The 19033-nt window shown below is 38.5% G+C and overlaps 1 protein-coding gene and 1 long non-coding RNA gene across 4 annotated transcripts in view; one reads left to right on the forward strand and one right to left on the reverse strand.

Moving 5' to 3' along the window:
* The window catches only part of LOC129201884 (uncharacterized), a 53117-nt gene extending 44366 nt beyond the window's left edge, over positions 1 to 8751 (reverse strand). Inside the window, exon 1 of the long non-coding RNA XR_008575519.1 lies at positions 8618 to 8751. This is a non-coding gene — a long non-coding RNA (uncharacterized LOC129201884). The remainder of the gene's footprint in view (positions 1 to 8617) is intronic.
* Positions 8696 to 18391, forward strand: ARGLU1 (arginine and glutamate rich 1). 3 transcript variants are annotated; one of them, XM_054813765.1, is made up of 4 exons: positions 8705 to 9303; positions 13655 to 13880; positions 16212 to 16295; positions 17538 to 18391. In XM_054813765.1, the coding sequence occupies exons 1-4, from the start codon at positions 8948 to 8950 to the stop codon at positions 17700 to 17702; spliced, it is 831 nt and encodes a 276-aa protein (XP_054669740.1). In that variant the 5' UTR covers positions 8705 to 8947; the 3' UTR covers positions 17703 to 18391. The 3 variants fall into 3 exon arrangements, 1 of the variants encoding a protein (XP_054669740.1); XR_008575518.1 differs by having other exon boundaries at positions 8714 to 9303; positions 15727 to 16295; positions 17538 to 17626; XR_008575517.1 differs by lacking the exon at positions 17538 to 18391 and having other exon boundaries at positions 8696 to 9303; positions 13655 to 15784; positions 16212 to 16245.
* Positions 18392 to 19033: the final 642 nt, after the last annotated feature.

A 19033-nucleotide genomic window follows, 5' to 3' on the forward strand; every position in this document is an offset into this window, starting at 1 on the left:
TTGCCCTGGGAGTCCTGTTTTGAGCAGTCAGAGCATGTCAGTGCATTATTCCATTGCCTACACAGCAGGAGCTCCGGACTTGAGCGTGCAGACAAACTCTCATCATACCAACCCTAAGCTACATATATCCTCCCCCACCATCTAGTGCAATACTTTCATCTTTTCCCATGCCTCCTGTGCCATGCAACCTCAGTATTACCTTCCCCCACTTGTTTCTTCTACTTACCTTTGGCAAGCAGAAAGAATACATAATTGCCCAATGAGGAGCTAAATGAAGAGAGTCTAGGGTGTGCTAACTCATCAACCAACTAGCAAGAAAGTCTACAAATTCAGATTGGCTAGATATTACAATGCTAGATAAATTCAGATTGGCCCAGTGCCTATCTATCAGATGCTGGCAGCCAAATACCACAGTCTTCTAGCCTGCAAAAAAATGGCTTAAGGGGCTATATCTGTATAGATTCAATATACAAAGTAATTGTGTCAACTTTTGGCCTGTGCTTTCTGCAATATCTATGTGCTCCCGAGCAAAGAAGCCAACACCAAAGGACTTGCTAACTCAGCTCTATGTGACATTAGTGGCTATGTCCACATTAGTAAGTAGAGCTTTGCAATAGAAAGTCTGTGAACTAAGAGAGTGGCTGCTGAGAACCAGATGCCCACGCTACATGCTTTTGGGAAGTGCTTTACTTTCCACTAGCTCTAGCCCGGTCCTGCAGACTGAAACCTCAATAGCAGATGGAGTCCTAGAACACATCATTCAATGTCACAGAAACATGGAACAGTTCAGGCTGGAAGGGACCTCTGGAGGTCATCTTGTCCAACCTGCCCTGCTCAAGTAGGAACACCTAGAGCTGGTTCCCCAGGAGCGTGTCCAGAATATCTCCAAGCATGGAGACTTCACAACCTGTCCAGTTGTACTGTACCAGTGCTGGGTCACCCTCACAGTAAATAAAAGTGCTTATGTTCAAACAGAACCTATCGTATTTCAGTTTTTATTTCAGACTTAGTCTTATCCAAAAAGAATCCAGTTTACCTGGACTGAGAGCACTGCAAGGCAATCAAATTGACGTTCAAGAGATTTGCTTCAACAGCAAAAACACAAGCCTTCATTCTAGCTGAAATGCTACTGTAGATTCATTCACTGGTTCTTCTACTACAACCATGTTCTGCCACTCTTATTCACAGCCAGCAGTGCCTGACTTTAAAAAGTGGTGTTTAATATAGTATTTCTTTAGATGTTTTAATATGCTATGGGCAGGTTTTTATTTCTCCCTTAGCTACTTCCTTATCTCCAAAAACAGGACACAAAATACAGAGAACTGTCTATATACAAATATACCACCATACAACGCATTACAATGGTTTAAACTATAGAATGATATGCTTCATCTATTCAAAACTTGGTAATAATGCAAATAAGAGATAAAGTAGAAAGATCGGTGCATTCTCTTCCACATTTACTTGTTTCCCACATTACCGAGATTATATCCCAATAATTCACGAAGCTGCAATTAGCATCTGTGATAGAAACCTGAAAACAACTTTATCAAACTTGTATGCCAGCACAAAACACTATCAATGACCAGTAACCACATACACATTGATGTCAGCTATATCTAGAAAAGTACATACAGGCATTAGATACTCCATGCATTTGGAAGCCTATCCTGCTCTAACACATTGCCATCTTAGACACAGACCCAAATGAACCAGGTCCCAAGCCCATCTTGAAATCAATGCACAGCAGGGCTGATGGTAGAGCTGCATAAAGCATGACACTACACTATGTAAGCAGTGGGTTAGATGCTATGCATGCTGAGGGTGTCCAGTGTTCAGAACTTTGTGATCGGTTAAGACAGCCCTGTTCTAGTATCGCTGAAGTCATGGTTATAGTTATAGCTCTGTGGCAGATCAGCTGGGACAACAAAGTCAGCCAGATCACTCATGAAAATACAACTCAGTTTGACCTGCACAATTGCTATCATTACAGTTTGAAAATTATCAAACCATCTGCAGACAAGTACTACTGATATAATTTAGGAATAAAGGATGATAGGAATAAAGGAATGAGGAACAATAACACAGTCAAATGACACATGCCACAACACTTTTGACGTCTTCCAAAAAGACTGGAGAGAAGAGACATTCTAATGAAAACTCCCAGAAGGATTGACTTCAGAAATGTCTATTTTCTCTCTAGGATTTTGTCTCTTCAGATATTAGGACAGATCTCTACAAGTATAGCCTCTCAGCTTTTGCCATTTTAATGATATTTTCACAAAAATTAAAAAAAAAAAAGTTTTAAAGCTTCTGTTAAAATTAAACTGTATAATAAAATTGCATCATGCTAAAATCCTTCAACCTTTAACCTAGCTAGTCAGGGAAATGAATTAATGAATCAACTTGCAACATGAAGCACTACTGTGAATACAGCAGGCAGAATCTGGCACTCAGAACATTTCCTGCTAAACTGGCTTGCCCATATAGACAGCATATTTGTCTTACGCTTTTTAACAAAACATTTTAGAAAAGTAGTAATTGTTATTTTCTGCCCATTAATGTGTGCAAATTTTAATTTTCAAGTTCATCAATTTGCATGGTGGTAAGAAAAAAAGAAAAAGGTGTAATCTGACCTTTTTTTGATAAAATTCTAACAGAATAGCTGTTAACATTCAAAAATGCTTCAGGGTCAATTTCCATTATTTGTTGTAGCATTGATTTAATTTTTAAGTGTAGGTAGGATGCTTTTCCCATACCTGCAATCCTATTTTTATCATAAACAAGTTGCTTCTTGACTACTTTAAAAAAAAAAAAGTAATCACTCCCAGTCATTTTCATATTCATACAGAGAAAATGGTACTGCTAGACATATTAGTGTGTTTAAAGAAATCAGGGGGAAAAAAAAAACAGGAAACATTCTGGTTACAGATAAAATATGGAAAATATTCTGGATATAAAATTTCCATGGGCAGTATTTAATCCAAATAGTTTTTCAAAATTAAACAAGAATTAGGAACTCATAAAATACACATGCTAACTAGGAGTCACCATGCCAAGGGGAAACGCCATACAGGTAGGCATGGCCGTCACCCCATTAAAGGTGTTCGAGTCAGCACCACAAGGGTGGCATCTTCATTTATTTAGGAGCCAAAAATTGGAGTTCTCTCCTGCGAGCAGTGCCTACAGTAGCCTTTGAAGAACTGAGCATGGCTCACCCCTTTTGAAACACAGCCGGCGTGGGAGGGGGCATGTTATGCAACACCTGGGCAGTTACAGCACCTGCAAGGTTTTGTGCTCTAGCTCTCAAGATTAGTCCCGTTTCTTTTTTTCATGATTATTTAATAAAATTCAAACCCAGGCTTTTGAATAGAGACTTAAATCCAGGGCAAACTGCTCCTCCCTTTCCAAAGTACCTCAGTCATTATGTTACACCCATGCTGTTCCCTGCATCTGAACGTGTCTATTTTGTATTTTGTGAAATTCACTTGGTTTCAACTGAGGAAGCAGAAGGGGACTTTGCCCCTAACTCACTTCCCACCTTCCTCCAGCCTAGACACAGGCCTGGTGATTAACATACTGCCATGGGAAGGAAGAGACATTGATATGAATGAGGACACACCTGAATCCAATTTTCTTGCTTGTCCAACTAGTCTAACCACTATGCTAACCACTGGATCATGAGTAACCTGGTTTTGAATAACAGTGTCTGTTGCTACTCTGGTTTGTTTTGTTGTTGGGTTTTTAAAGGAATTATCCAAGTATTCACATTGGATCAGTCGCTCACGAGGCTTAGATGACACCTCAACTCATGTCTGATTGGCTTAAGTCCCTAGTTACACATACCAAACACTACAATTGCAATGAAGTCTTTCAGGTAAGTCAGAATATGCCTACAGAGTTAAAGTAGCTCCATGATTATGCAGCTGCTGAAGAAGGTTGGTTGGATTTTTATTACTGTCAGTCTCCAATGAACCAAGTCTTAGGTTCAGCTATACTTATATAGGGGTAATAGGACAAGAAGTAATGGTTTTAAACTGAAAGAAGGCAGATTTAGATTAGACGTAAGGAAGAAATTCTTCACTGTGAGGGCGGTGAGGGACTGGCACAGGTTGCCCAGAGAAGCTGTGGATGCCCCCTCCCTGGCAGTGTTCAAGGCCAGGTTGGATGGGGCTTTGGGCAACCTGGTCTAGTGGAGGGTGTCCCTGGCCATGGCAGGGGGGTTGGAACTAGATGGTCTGTGAGGTCCCTTTCAACCCAAACCATTCTGTGATTCTGTATGTGATATTAAATCTGCATACTCCATATAATATCAAAGATTTTTTTAAAAAATATTGACTATGAGAAAAAGGTATATCACTATAGATACACAGCTTGCAGATCAGTGTCTCAAGTTGTGATCAAAACTTATATTCACCACTTCTAATAGCATTCAAAAGCTTTTATTTAAGACCTAAATGGACTAGGCAATGTGAACAAAGCAAGCGAATAAACGTTCTTTTCCCCTTCTTCCACGTAGAAAGAAGTAGTCCAAACATTAAAAAAGTGGTAAGTGGATTTACATAAAATAAAAATTGTAAAATGTCCTCCGACATTGATAATTAATGTCATTTTAAAATTCCCACATTGATCATGATTTGGCAATTTTATTTATATTCTAAAACTAAACGCATATGGGAATGGAAGATATTGTTTTAAATCAATTTGATTATCATATATCCACACACTAGTTCTGATTACTCAAGCTGTGCCTTTTTCCATATCCAAATTACAAAACACTTTCAACAGCATTCTGTACAGTATTGTTCATTTTCCATTATCATCTGAACATATGGAAAAGAGGATTATTTTAGGTAATAACTATACTTATGTATACAATCTACCCAGCCTTTCTGTACAGGTACAATGTGAAAATCCTTTCCATTTATTTACTTCCTCACTGTATAGGTTTTCCTCTCCATTCTTTCAATTAAACGTGAAGTTTGGGGGTTTTTTCCCTTTTCAAAGGAGTCCTTTGCAGCAGGTGTTTTAACGACTTATTCTCTCAAATTTTAGAAAAGATACTTCCCTTTCTGCCAACTGTTCCATGCCTCTGCTGTGCCTTTCTCACAGCTGTTCTACCGGTCTCCCAGATGCTTCATCTCCCTCCCTACCTCTGCAGCTTAGCAGCTCAGAACTCCACAGCGCTGCTGAAAGAGAAACAAAGGAGCTGACAGAAAATGCATAAACAAAACAAGCAACTTTGGCATTAGTGTAAAAAAAAAAAAAGTTATTAAGTAATACAACTACTACACCTGCATAGTTTCTGTGATCTGTGTGACATGAATTACAGGACTGACTCATACTTTAAAAAAAAAAAAAAAAACAAACCAACAAACAAAGCCTGTATACATAGTTTCTGACCTTGTAATAAACTCAGGCTGAAATAGCTACTTTGAAAGAACCAACACACATTTAAACCACTTCTTTTTTCCTTCCAAGAATTTAGCTCTTCTGTGCTACTCCTGCTCCCCTACTACTGTGAGCCAGACTATGCCAGATGACAGTAAATTGTATACCAAATACCTTATGCTATTATGCTCTTGCTTTCTTTCTCTGCTTACCTTCCAAAGTTCTTCCATTTTAGACATACTACAAAGATCTTACATCCAGCTGCGCCATACCAACACAAATCAAAGTAACCCACCTTTAATCCCCCAAGATTCCTCTTGACCCAGCTAATGACAAAAGGGATGGTGTAAGTGAGAGCAGGTATGATCTGGAGATTATCAGAACACGGTATCTCCACGGGGCTACCCCCACATGCCTAGGGGTTGAGAGATTTCATGTGATGATAGTAGCCAAGGTAAAGAAGGGTGAGGTGCTTTAATTAGGCCACCATTTGGCTGTCAAATAAGGTATTTTCCAACTCTAAGGTAACCATTTTAAGCAGTAAATTATGCATTTTAATATACTGAGATTTATTAAAATGGAGAAAAAGAATGCAAAAATACAAGAGTGTATAGAAATGAAGTATGGCTACCAAACCATGAATAATACAAGGATTTACATGTGATTAAAAACTCAAAAATTCTAATATTATTTAATCCAGAAAAAATTACATGAGTTTAATCAAATATTGAAAATTTTGAAAGGAAACTGACATGGGAAATGATCATAAACTTTTTCAATTATGTGAAAACAAGAAATTAAATTACTTAATGAAAAAAGGTTCTTAAATTTAGAATTTATTAAAACTTCCTTTTGGTACTGTAATTCCATATCAATTGTAATTACACCTGTGGGGAAAAAACCCTCTAAATATTAATATTTTACTACTATTAAGGTGGGGAAAATAAGGTGATAGGATAAAAAACCAAAAAACCCTACCAAACTTCAAAGTAAAAAAAAAATTACAGATAGGAATGTTCTTCTACCCATTTGTCAGCTTGCAGGAATGTATTTTTTAAGAGGAAAAGGAGATTTTTCCAGAAGTACCAGAATTTAGTCCTCATAAATAACGAAGTAAGTTGACTAATGACCTTAACTTAGTATAGGTATTAAAAAATCTCGTGCTCTTATTAATTCAGGAGGGTGGTTTTTGGTTGTTTTTTTTTAAAAAAAAAAGAGAGATGGAGCAATACAATAACAGATTGGGGAAAATTATTTCATTATACCATATTATATAATTTCTTAATTCCACACAATCTATCATCATGAATTGTTCTCATATTGTATGCTGCATTTTATAGCTCAGGTGAATCAATATAACTAAATAGGAATAGAATTCTGCAATTCAAATTGGTATTTTTTCAGACAACCTAGGTGCTAAATACAGGTTCTGTTAATAGTGATTTACCAAGGAGAAAACTCAGCTTATGGTGAATATTTTAAAAATTCATTGATGTTTATAACTGACTGTAAAACAGTTAGTGATGTGTGTCCGCCCCTTTTTTCCCCCCTACATTGCAGGTCAGGTTTGGTACACCCAATATGGAATGTAGTACTAAAAAAATTATGATAGACCTTTTAACCAGAACCTGTTGCATCATATGAATTTTAAAGCTCCAGTACTCAGTTGCAGCCAAGCTGCTGTAGAAATTATGCCAGCTGGAAAACTCAACTACCCAGACCGGAGCTAAGAGGTTTGATTGTCAACTTCCTTAGTTACCTGTTGCATGAACTTCCTCAGGGCTAGAGACAAACAAGTGCACCCAGGGCCTATGACTGGAATTCCTGCCATGCAGGTTTCACAATGTCCATTACTGTGCTGTTACTTGCAAAGCGGCCTGTCAGAAAGATGCTCCAATTTTATTTATTTTTGGTACTAATTAGAGCAAGTCTGAATTTCAAATTAAGAAAGTCCTCCTTCAAGTCAGTCAGACAAAAGAATTACATGAAAAGACCTTTAGGTGAGATTTGACTTTGTCCAGTGAATAAAGCAGTGTTTCACAAAATGTACTTAAACTTACTAAAAATGTAGACCTATTTTTTTTAAAAAAGCACAAATTTTGAAAGATATGAAGGCACTAATTTCCACAGAAAGTGTAGGCTTAACGATCTATAGCTTGCACCAGTTCACCTGCAATCAAGAATAACATCAGTTGCAGATTTTGTTACAGCAGAAAAGACTAATGATTACATGGCAGAAGTGGAATAAAAACTCTCACAGAGAGATGCCTACTGAACTACTAGTTCATACTCTCCACCTGACCTGAAGCTGCTTCCTTTGCTTATGTACTTCTTGTTAACAAAGGACAATAAAGCATACACATAAACTCACCCTACACTCAAAACAGCCATTCGCTGTGCCACATTAGATTACCTACAATGAAATAGACCCCGGTGACTATGTGTTTCAACAGAGGACTCAAAAACTAATTTTTGCCATTTATTGGCGGCTTTAATCGTTTTTCTTAACTTCCTTAATCTGCAGCAATAGATTTCCTCTGTCAAAGAAAAAACAAACAACAAAAAACCTTGAAAAAAACTTCAATTAAAGAAAAATATGGTAATTCCTCCTCTGTGGAGCACCGCGGCACTGGACGCAGGGTTGCTCACGCAGGCTGCGGCTCCCCGGACAGCACACGGCAGGGAAAGCTGCCGAGAGGCAGCCCACGGCCAGAGCGATCCCCCGGGCAGCTGCAAAGGCGGGAAACCGAGCAAACACCCACAGGCACCACTGCACCCACTGGCCTAGCCCTTACACGCTTCCCGTTCTCGGCCGCTTCCCGAGGCGGCCGTCCCGGGCTGGATGGACCTCCAAATGCCTACAGCCCGCTTAACTTCCCCTCCTAAGCCCCCCACCTCCACCACCCTGGGGCTCTTTAAGAAGCGGCCCTCACCGCTGCCGGGCAGCGGCGCGACAGGCCCCACTACATTAACGGCAAGTGGGCCTGCGGCGCGGCACAGCACATACAGGGGCACTGCTGGGGACATCGACAGGCAGGGCAGCTCCCAGGCCACCGGCTGGCCCCCACGAAAGCCTGACCCCTGCCCCAAATAAGCTCCCCGAAACTCCTCCACAGCCAGCTAACGCTGCGCGCCAGGGATGCGCTGCGCACACGCGCAGAGTAGACGCGCTGCCTGACGGGGCTTCCTCCTCGAGCGACGCTTGCCATTGGTTGTCGAACATTACCGAGTGCTTTCGTGCTCCTCCGGCGCGACTCCGAAGGCGGGGGTGGGGGAAGCAAACGGCTCGAGCGGGGCGCAGTGCATTGTGGGGCGGAAGAGGAGAGTCACCGCTCTGCTGAGGCCGCCATCTTGCCTGCGTCCGGACTTGCTCCCGCTTTCTGGGCCTGCTCCTTCTCCTCGCAGCGCAAAGCGGTGAAAAGGGAGAGGACGAGGGGCCCGCTCGGGCGGTGCTGATGCGCGCAGAGCTTCCTCGCACCTCTCTCAGGCGCCACTAGCGAAGGGGGCGGGGGTGGTCGGGCGGTCGCCGGCGCGGCCTCTCCTCTCCTCTGCCGGGATGGGTCGGTCCCGCAGCCGGAGCTCGTCCCGCTCCAAGCACACCAAGAGCTCCAAGCACAACAAGAAAAACCGGAGCCGATCGCGGTCCCGTTCCCGGGAGAAGGAGCGGGCGCGGAAGCGCTCCAAGTCTCGGGAGAGCAAGCGGAACCGGCGCCGCGAGTCCCGGTCCCGGTCCCGCTCCAACACGGCCCCCTCCTCCCGCCGCGACCGGGAGCGGGAGCGCGATCGCGCCTCCTCCCCGCCCGACCGCATCGACATCTTCGGGCGCACGGTGAGCAAGCGCAGCAGCCTGGACGAGAAGCAGAAGCGGGAGGAGGAGGAGAAAAAAGCGGAGTTCGAGCGGCAGCGCAAAATGTGAGCCCCGGGCCTGGGCTGGGGGCTTCGGAGGGCGGCGGTGGGGAGGGTGAGGAGAAGGGGGAGGAAAGGAGGTGCTCTGTGCCCCGGCGCCTTTCCGCGCCTTGCTGCCCCGGACTAGGGCCGCCTGCGACTGGGGTAAAGGCGTTTAGGCCCTCGCTGAGGCCTAACTTCTGCCTGTTTTCCCGCCATCCTTCCCTTCCCTAAAGCCTGGGTCCCTCGGGTGCGTTAGAAGCCGCACGCTGCCTCCCCGCCAGCCGGCTCTGCGCGCTTCCGACCTGCCGCGGCTCTCCTGCGCTGCTCTTAAACTTCTCTCTGCGGCGGAGGCCTCCGCGCCCCGGAGGCTTTGTGCTGCACTGCCACACTGCCTGCCCCTCCCCTTTGTGGCGTGGAGCGGAGGCATCTGGAGTTGCTCGGCTTAGGGTTTAAGAAATACTGTGCAACGATTATATTAACACTATTTTGGCTTGGGTTTTTTATTAGTTATTTTCTTGCTAAATGGGACAGTGAGATCCGGTGACTTGTTTCATTTGAAACCTTTTACAGTTTTAGTTGTGGGGAATGTGGTTATATATAAAGACTACAGAAATAGATACATTCCATTTTAATAAACGTTGGATGTGTATTAGGATGTCTAGCAATATTGTTAAGTTATGAAAGAGACCTTTCGTATGGCAGAGATAACAGTTTCCACAGTTCTGATAAACTGATTCTTCTTCTTTGAATGTTAGCCTTGCTCATTGGAGCACTGAGTCCAGAAATAGCACTTGTTCGTATGTGTGAAGCCAACTAGTTCTGTTGATTCTCAGGTGGACCTTTAAGTTTTATTTCAGTGATATTGTTATAATGAGATATTGTAGTTCAGAAGGCTTGGTCACCCTGAGTTGTCACTTTCATTTTTGTTTTTCGATAATCTCCTTTGCTACATTCAGAATTTGACAGCAGTGTCGTCAAAAACTTCGATAGTAACACAAACACAGCTGAAAACGTTGAAGGCTTTTTCAGTTATTTACCCTAATTTTGTGGTGTATTGTTTTATTCAGTACCTACTTTAATAAAAATATTCTGTACGTATATAGGAAGAAGGATTGGAATTTGCTTAACAAATAGAGAATACAGTGAATAGTTTATCTTAGTATTCTGGAGCTATTTTAGTTCATGTGTATTCTTTTCAATCTTTAAATCCCTTTACATAATAGTTAAGAGAGAGCACGTTTCACAAATAACAAAGTATTATCTAACTTAAAATATTAAATGGTGTTAGTCTTAGCAGAGAATTTTATGGTTAGTGTGTGTCTAGGCTTTAAAAATTGAAAGAGAGAATCCGTTCAAGTGCCTGTGGAAAATGAAGCGTTTATAATCTTTAAATGATAAAACTAAAATATTCGATCACTTTTTGCTGTGGAGTGCTCAAATTGAAACTGAATGAACTGTAGTTCATTCAATAATATTAGATGTAGCAACATATATTTCAACTCTATTTTCTGCAGTAAGTTTTCTGTATAAGTTAGCTTTGAAATTTTAAAACACATGAAGTCTGTATACAAGGAGTATGACATTTGAGTGATATTGGCAACAATAGTAAACATCTGAGGGAGAAACAATACTGGAAAAGATTGGGTATAGAATTTTGATGTTTCTGCAATACACTTTACATTTCAAAAAGAAAAAGCAATAAAACAACTGTAGTATTTGAGTAAATAATCTGTACATTGTGTTATATATGTTAGTATATACTCATGTTAGTGAAGGAAAGAAAGTCTTGCTGACTGAATTAACTAGTGGACAGTTCATATACTGAAAGTGACTTTCTTCTCATGTCTGTTGAGATCTTAATACATAGACTAACTTCTGCTTTTTTCCTATAATGCTAGTTGGGTTTTTTTTATAAAGGCCTTGCAAATATCACTTATTTTTTCCCTCAAAAATCTGCTGAAATGTAAGCAGTTTCTTTTCTGCAGAATTTCTAAAATCAGTCTTTAAGAAGTAAATGGAACATACTAAAAATATTTTTACATTAATGACTTACATGTTTCATTGGAGTCATGGCTCAGTAGGTCAGGGTGATAAGCTTACACTTGTATATAAAATGCAGTAAGTTCATGAGATTTTAAAAAATCAAGGAATAGTTGGTATAAACTACAGAATAAATCATTGAGATGTATACCTCTGTAATTTGATTTTCTTTATAAACTCAAAGTCATTGTTTGGAAGTATATTATTTTTATCAATAGGCACAAGGTGGTCTTATGAATTAACTTTGAGAATAGATTTTTCACTTTATTCTTTTTCACTTTTATTTCTAGTGTTTCAAGAAATGTGCTTGCTGACACTGAACAGTTATTATATATTTGTAATGTCATTGCCTATAAACGTGAAAATATATATTTGCTTGGTTTAAATAAATTTATATGGAGTTTGGGTTATGAAGAATGAAAGGTGTGCAGGCACAGTGCTTAATTTGAATATATCATCAATTGCTGAGGATATATGAAAACTTACTTCAGACGTGTGTCAGGGGGTTTTTTTTGTAACTATGTACTATATTCAATTAGCTAACTTGAGTTCTAGATTTCCCCAATGTTAAATGCTAAAATAGTTGAATAAAACATATGAACATGAGATTTCTGAAAAACAGTTTCTGTAGAACAGCCTCTTATGTATGCTAAGCTGTATCAGTACAGGACAGTGAGAGTACCTGCTGCTAAATAAATACCTGTAAGAGGAAAGAAAAACCTTTAAAAATAAAAGGCTATTTAGTACATAAAGGGTGTTTAAAAACTAGTCTTTTAAACTTTTGACGACGACTCTACCTTTCATCCAAAAAGGTTCGTAGGTAGTAGTGACTTGGCAGAGACATGCTAACAGGATGAGGTTGATGCGTTTTTCTGGATGGTGATGGTCTCAGTTTTTATTTTTTCTGAAAAAAATTATCTCAAGATATTTTGAGTCACTTTAGGAAAAGTGAATGCTGGCCTAATAGGCCAGTGGATAACTTTGCTATCTCTTGAGGAATGTAAGAATATTTGTCTTCTGATCTAGATCAGTAATCAATACTTTATTACTCTCCTATTGCATGTTTTCAAATTGTACACTGAGAAAACTAAAAGTTAGTAAATCCTGTAACATTTTTTAAAAGTTGCTTTTATGGCTGTACATATAAATAAGATTTATCTCTCAAGATAAATAAGAAAATGCAAACACTGTGAAAATGACGGGATATTAGGATATTACAACAGTGGCTGTTATTCTAAATCATGGATTTCTGGGGCTCACAGGCCGGAAGATAAGTTTATAAGATTGTTCCATACTTCATAGAACGCTTAAAATGAAAGTTCAGTTTCAAGATTAAAAAGAATGACCTTCTCCACAAAGCCCATAAAAATTGTAAATAAACAGTACTTTATGAAACACAGCTATGCAGCATTAACTTTTGTTGGTCTTTGGATATCTAATTGCCATTTTGTACTAGCGTTTACTACCTGGAAGATTTTTTTTTTCTTTATTTGGTAATAAACCTGCAAATTGAAATAATCTTTTTGTATCTTTTTTAATGAAAACTTAAAACAGTGATCAGGCTCAGTGATAATGCTGCTGCTAAACAAAAATAAAGACAAGACAACATTTGAAAATCCTTCAGAAATTCAGAACATGGAAAACTGTAAAGGTTGCAAGGATTTATTTAACACTTGGCATTGGTATATTTTATTTTGGATAATTACAGTAGAAACAGAGTGCTGCAATAAAAAAGTTACAGAGAGCTGAGGTATTTGAAATTTGGTAAGGTAAATGATTGAATAACTAGATTACAGGTACAACACCTGGAATTCTTGTTAAAATATTCAAATTACAAATTTTATTGCTTCTGTCTTCTATTTTAGTTATTAGAGATTAGTTTGATGCCTCTGAAGCTTTAAGACAAGGTTTTACAAGATATTATTGTTACATGTGGCTTAAAATGGAGACCATTTAAATTCCTGAAGGGTGAAGGATAGCCAAAGTTGGGTGGAGTCTTTTTTTTTTTTTGCCTTTTCTTTTTTTTCCCCCCTAAAAATGATCAAGAAGTAGTATGATAAGGTGTTGTCTTAAGCTTAGTGTCTTGAGATACGGAGAGATGCTAAAGATGGTATGGTCCAAATAAGTTCCCTGTGGTAGGAACACTGATTGCCTGAATAGTCCTACATTTATCCTTAAATGTAGGCCAAAGCATTCTTTAAATATATGATCTGTGTGCGTGTAATGTTTAAAAGTGATTCGGTAGCGTGGCTGATGCTGTGTGTTTGAAATTGTTTGTTTCGGTGCAACTATTCTTTATTGATTAAAAAGGTAACCTTCCATTTGCATTTTGTAGTCGTCAACAAGAAATTGAAGAGAAACTCATAGAGGAAGAAACTGCTCGAAGAGTGGAAGAGCTTGTGGCTAAACGTGTAGAAGAAGAGTTGGAGAAAAGGAAGGATGAGATTGAGAGAGAGGTTCTCCGCAGGGTGGAGGAGGCTAAGCGCATCATGGAAAAACAGTTGCTCGAAGAACTCGAGCGACAGCGACAAGCTGAACTTGCAGCACAAAAAGCCAGAGAGGTAACGCTCGGTCGTTTGGAAAGTAGAGACAGTCCATGGCAAAACTTTCAGTGTCGGTTTGTGCCTCCTGTTCGGTTCAGAAAGAGATGGAATACAGCAAATCTAATTCCCTTCTCGTATAAACTTGCATTGCTGCGAAACTTAATTTCTAGCCTATTTCAGAGGAGCTCACTGATACTTAAACAGTTATTCTCCTAAAACCTGAACAAGGATACTTGATTTTTAATGGAACTGACCTACATATTTCAGAATTGTTTGAAACTTTTGCCATGGCTGCAGGATTTATCAGCGGTCCTTTCATTTTTGGGGAAGGGTATTGAAATCTGTAATTATGTATCCTTCATTTGTTTCATTTTGTTTACTTAGACTGTAAGAGGCTTTTGCCTTCAGTCAGGCAAAAAGCAGGGTCCAGCAGTGAGCTGCAGTACCTGTCTTTAACAAATAGGTTTCTTACTCTTCATTTAAAATGAACATTTTCCTTGAGCATACATTGGACTAATTCTGGGACTTCGAGCATAAGCCCATCCACGTCTTCACGAAGGATCTATGTCCAAATCATTATATCCATTTTTAATAACTACTAACAACTCCTTTTTTTTTCCCTAGAAGTTATAAAAGAGCAGGTTGCCCTTGTCTGAAGTCAAGCTGAACATGTGACTTGGGTTTTTTTTTTTTTTAATCAGCAGCTGGAGCAGAAGCTGAAAATGTCTTTCTGTGAGACAGTAATTTGCTACTAAAGGCTTTGATGCCTGCCTGCACCAATCATTCCAGGATCCAAAAATTTCAAGACAAACTTCAAACTGTAAAGGAAATTTGTGCTAAATAGTCTTAAGTCTCAAATGCCTTCTTCACTCTGTACCTCCTACGCAGTTTATTTTAAATTAACATTTTGATTGGCTTACAAAAGGAAAGATGGTAGCAATGAAACTTCCCCCTTCATACTAAATGTGACTTGTCTGTCACATAATATCTTTAAATTAAAACAAAAATAAAACAACAGAATACTGAGTTACAGTAAATATTAAGAATATTAAATTACACTTGTTTTGCAAATTCAGACCTTACTATGAAAGAATTTAAGTTGAACTTAGATGTTTTTAGTCAGTGAATGCTTTGTGTATACAGGTTTTCATTTGATCAGATGGATGATTTTTTTTTTTAAGTATTTTTGCTATTGTCAATGTGATGTGGAGAAGTCCCATCAGTTCTTTATAACGCAGAATAAACTTCCATGCCTGGAGTGAAGTGTGCTAGCTAGTAGCTGGTTACTAGTCATAGTAAGAAGTTTTCTCTTCCTATGCTTGCTTTGTTCGTATTAACTTTTTTTTCTTACACAGACACAAACCTCTGGCTAACTTTAAATCTTCCAAATATTAAAATAATTCGGATATATATTACGTGAACTGAAACACCTCAAAAACTTTCACGCAGTCTTCATATTTATGAGTTGCATAACAGAGTTCCATAAAATTCACCAAGAAAACAACAATTACAAGGCTTTATTTCCTGATCTTGCCTTCCCTGGACTCCTGAATTCCAAGTTCAGACTGCAAATGACAGTTTCAGCTGTCTTAAAATTGTCAAAATATTGAATGTTAAGTCCATTCTCCCCATGAAAGAAGCCCATAGCTCCATGAAGTATGGATTACCATTTGTATTTTTCACTAACAGTAAATGTATTTTTCTTATTAATTGTTTGCCTTAGGAATGATTTACATATTTTTGTTCCTTCTTATCATAAACATCTGCATTCCTCAGCTCAGCCTTCCTTGTATGTTGTTTCTTTATAAATGGTTGAGCTGCTGATGCAGGTATTGCCAAGCTAACAGTACAAATCATTTTAAAGAGGAAGCTGGCGCGTATGGCAGCCGAGGAGCACACTCTGCAGGACACTGGACAAGACAGTAAATATTCAACTTTTAATGCTGATTAAAGGAGTATAGGTAAAGAATACGTAGGTATACTTAATTGGTGAGACAAACTATTCACTTTATTTATATTTTCTATATTACTTTTTAATTTGGTAAATACTATCCAGTTTTTGTAGTTGTCCTTGTTGATTTGTGTGATATTAAAATTCTAGTAATAAATTGTCAGGATTCTATGATTAGGGAGGGTTTAGTTGGTTGCTGTTTGGACTGGGCGGGATGATTTAAATTGAGTACTAGAAACCAGTTTTAGTGGCTGCACAGTTTACCGTTGTGAGACAAAATAGGTGGCTGTAAAGCTGCCACTTTAAGTCAGTTCACAAAAGAATTCTGAGAAAGATTAGTGAACATGCAGAAATGAATATTTTACTTTACTAACATCTTGCCCTGTCCTCCCCTTTAGGAAGAAGAGCGTGCAAAGCGTGAGGAACTAGAGCGAATACTAGAAGAGAATAATCGAAAAATTGCAGAAGCACAAGCTAAACTGGTACGTGAAGATGTAGCTAACCATTCTGTAGGGGAATACAGGTCCCTCTGCCTGATTTGCAACACAATTAAAATAAGCAAATCAACACTTTCTAGAGTTTAGCTTGTCTGTTGCCGGTTATGTCAGTAGTGTTGCTCTCCTCCCCTTAAGCATAAGAGACCAGATTCTTAGCAGTAACACTAGTCTGAAAAAAATAGTTCAGGTGCAGTTAATTTAGAAGACAACTACCTTCAGAATTTAAAAAGTACTTATTTAGCTATATCTCACAGGGAAGGTTGAAATAAGTTTGCAAACATGTTCAGCTTCTGGAACAGAAGTGACTAATTCTGTTTTGTTGAGTAGGACAAGTACAAACTGGAATTGAGACGGGCATAATGGTGATGTGCAAGTGTTGAGAGGGACTTTCAGCATAAGCTTTAAGATGTCTAAGTTATAAAAGTCTAGCTTATGTTGGTCTCCATGCCTGTTTAAGCAGGTGCCTGCCTCATGAGAACATTCAATATGATTTAGCTGATTCTAATCAATTAATGATAAGCCAAACTAAGCTGCTTCTAAATGCTGATTGAACAGCATCAGGTTCAATTACCCAAGTAATTACACCTTTTTCAGGTAAGGATGATGCTTCTTAAAACTGTTTGTTTGAACTACATCTGCTTTAGATCTCTTTCTGTTTTCCGCTTTTCTCAACCTCATATGGTGGAAATGGGACAAATAGCAAATGTAAAATAATAACTGACATAATGAACAAAATAAGCACCTTTAGAAGACCACTGGAAGAGCTGTAAGAACCATAAGCTGCTGTAAGGATTGACTTGTTATAAATCAAGTAAAGATAGTTTTGAATTTGAATGGATTTTGGAGCGGGGAGACCTCTGTTTGAAGGTCTGTACCTTCATTATATTGTGCCTTCATCTGACACGTGACAGGTATCAGGGGAATTTCTGTATACACCGACTTCCTTAATTGTGTCGTTTGCAAAGCAGTGCTGAAAAACATTGCATGTAAGCACTCAAGATTTCAATACATTAGCTGTAGAAAGTTTTCAGTGTTTCTTCTAAACTCAATTGAAATAACCATTTTATAAATAGTTTCACTGAAACCAATTCATATGGCATCTAGCTCAGGTAGAACTGCTTGCATACCTATGCAGGATTGGACCTGCTTGGCAGTTAATATGGACTTGTAAATTGCTTTTATGACTACAAAATATGCTGGCCTAAATTCTACCATTTTCATATATAGGCTGAAGAACAATTGAAAATTGTTGAAGAACAAAGAAAGATTCATGAGGAGAGGATGAAACTAGAACAAGAGAGACAACGTCAGCAAAAGGAAGAGCAAAAAATTATCCTGGGCAAAGGAAAGTCTAGGCCAAAACTGTCCTTCTCACTAAAAAGCCAGGATTAAATTGCAACTCTGAACTCTTAAAAGAAAAAAGAAACAAAAAACCAACAAAAAAGGAAAACAAAAAAAAACTTTGTATGGTAGCTTCATGTTGAAGTGTTTTTTTTTTTTTCCTCTCAATTTTTTTTTTGTCTTTTTTGAAAGTCTGGAAAGTTAGCTTGTTCTAATAGGGGCTGTGCTCTGCAATTCTTAATTTTTTTTAAACTTCCATTAAGTTAAACCCTTATCAGATCATTATTGCCTTTTAGAGGGTAATCTGTTCTCATCAATTTTGTTTCTGTATTAGTGGTCTGAAGGAGATCAGGTCACTTTATGAATTGCGGATGATCTGATAAGGTTTTACTGACCTACTCATCAGAGTTTGACTCTGATAATTGACAGAACTTTATACTGGGTATTACTGACTTCTAATTTTTTTTTTTTTAAGTCAGTAAATACATGAGTAAATTGCCATAGTATTACTGGACCTCTGTGGTTTATTGTTAAATCAGTGTCCTATGATACTGTCCCATTGTTGCGCTTGATGTTCCTGATACAGGTAAGGAAATAGTTTGTCATTTCTGCTATGAATACCTAGAGAGTTCAGTATTGTCTCTGTTAGATTTGTTTTTATTACATTGACAGCATTCAACCAGCGTTCCCCATTGTGTAAATAAACCAATTTGCTGAATAAAGTGAAAGTCTTAAATTCATATGTTTAAGTAAATTTTTTTAGTACACTTCTATAAACAGCTATAAGAGTGACAATTCACATTATTAAATCCAAGACTATAGTGGTATTTTTTTTTAATTTTGCTTTAAACTATTGTGGCTTCTCCTACTTATAATGCAAAATTACACACAGTAAAAAATCCCTGCAGTTGTGAATGTTTTTGATGGCTGCTGCTGTTTTCATGAATGTTGGTTTTTATTCTGACAGAGACTTATTTCAGCTGTGGTATCATGTTTAAACAGCTGTTTGGCTTACTGCACCCGGGCCAATACTTCGATATCTAATCCCCTTCAGTTCACCTCATAATATAGTATATTGTATAAGTTAAGGACATTACCATATAATGAACCTGATGGATCCTAAAGGATTTAAAAATGGAAGTTATTTTTCCCAAAGGACTGGACCGGCTAGCGTACTTGAAGTGAAAAACAGAAAGTGAGATTCTGTCTAAATATATTGTTTTAGCCAGAAAGCAACTGTTATTCATATACAGATCTTGAATGTTATCCATTTATATATACAGGTTTTATTTTGAAAAATGAAACTACAGAATGAAAACTATATATAAAAGTCCCCTTTTTGTATATAATTCTTCTACCAAAACCTGGATTGCTATAGCTTG

This window comes from Grus americana, chromosome 1, assembly GCF_028858705.1.
Source record: "Grus americana isolate bGruAme1 chromosome 1, bGruAme1.mat, whole genome shotgun sequence".
Lineage (NCBI taxonomy): Eukaryota > Metazoa > Chordata > Aves > Gruiformes > Gruidae > Grus > Grus americana.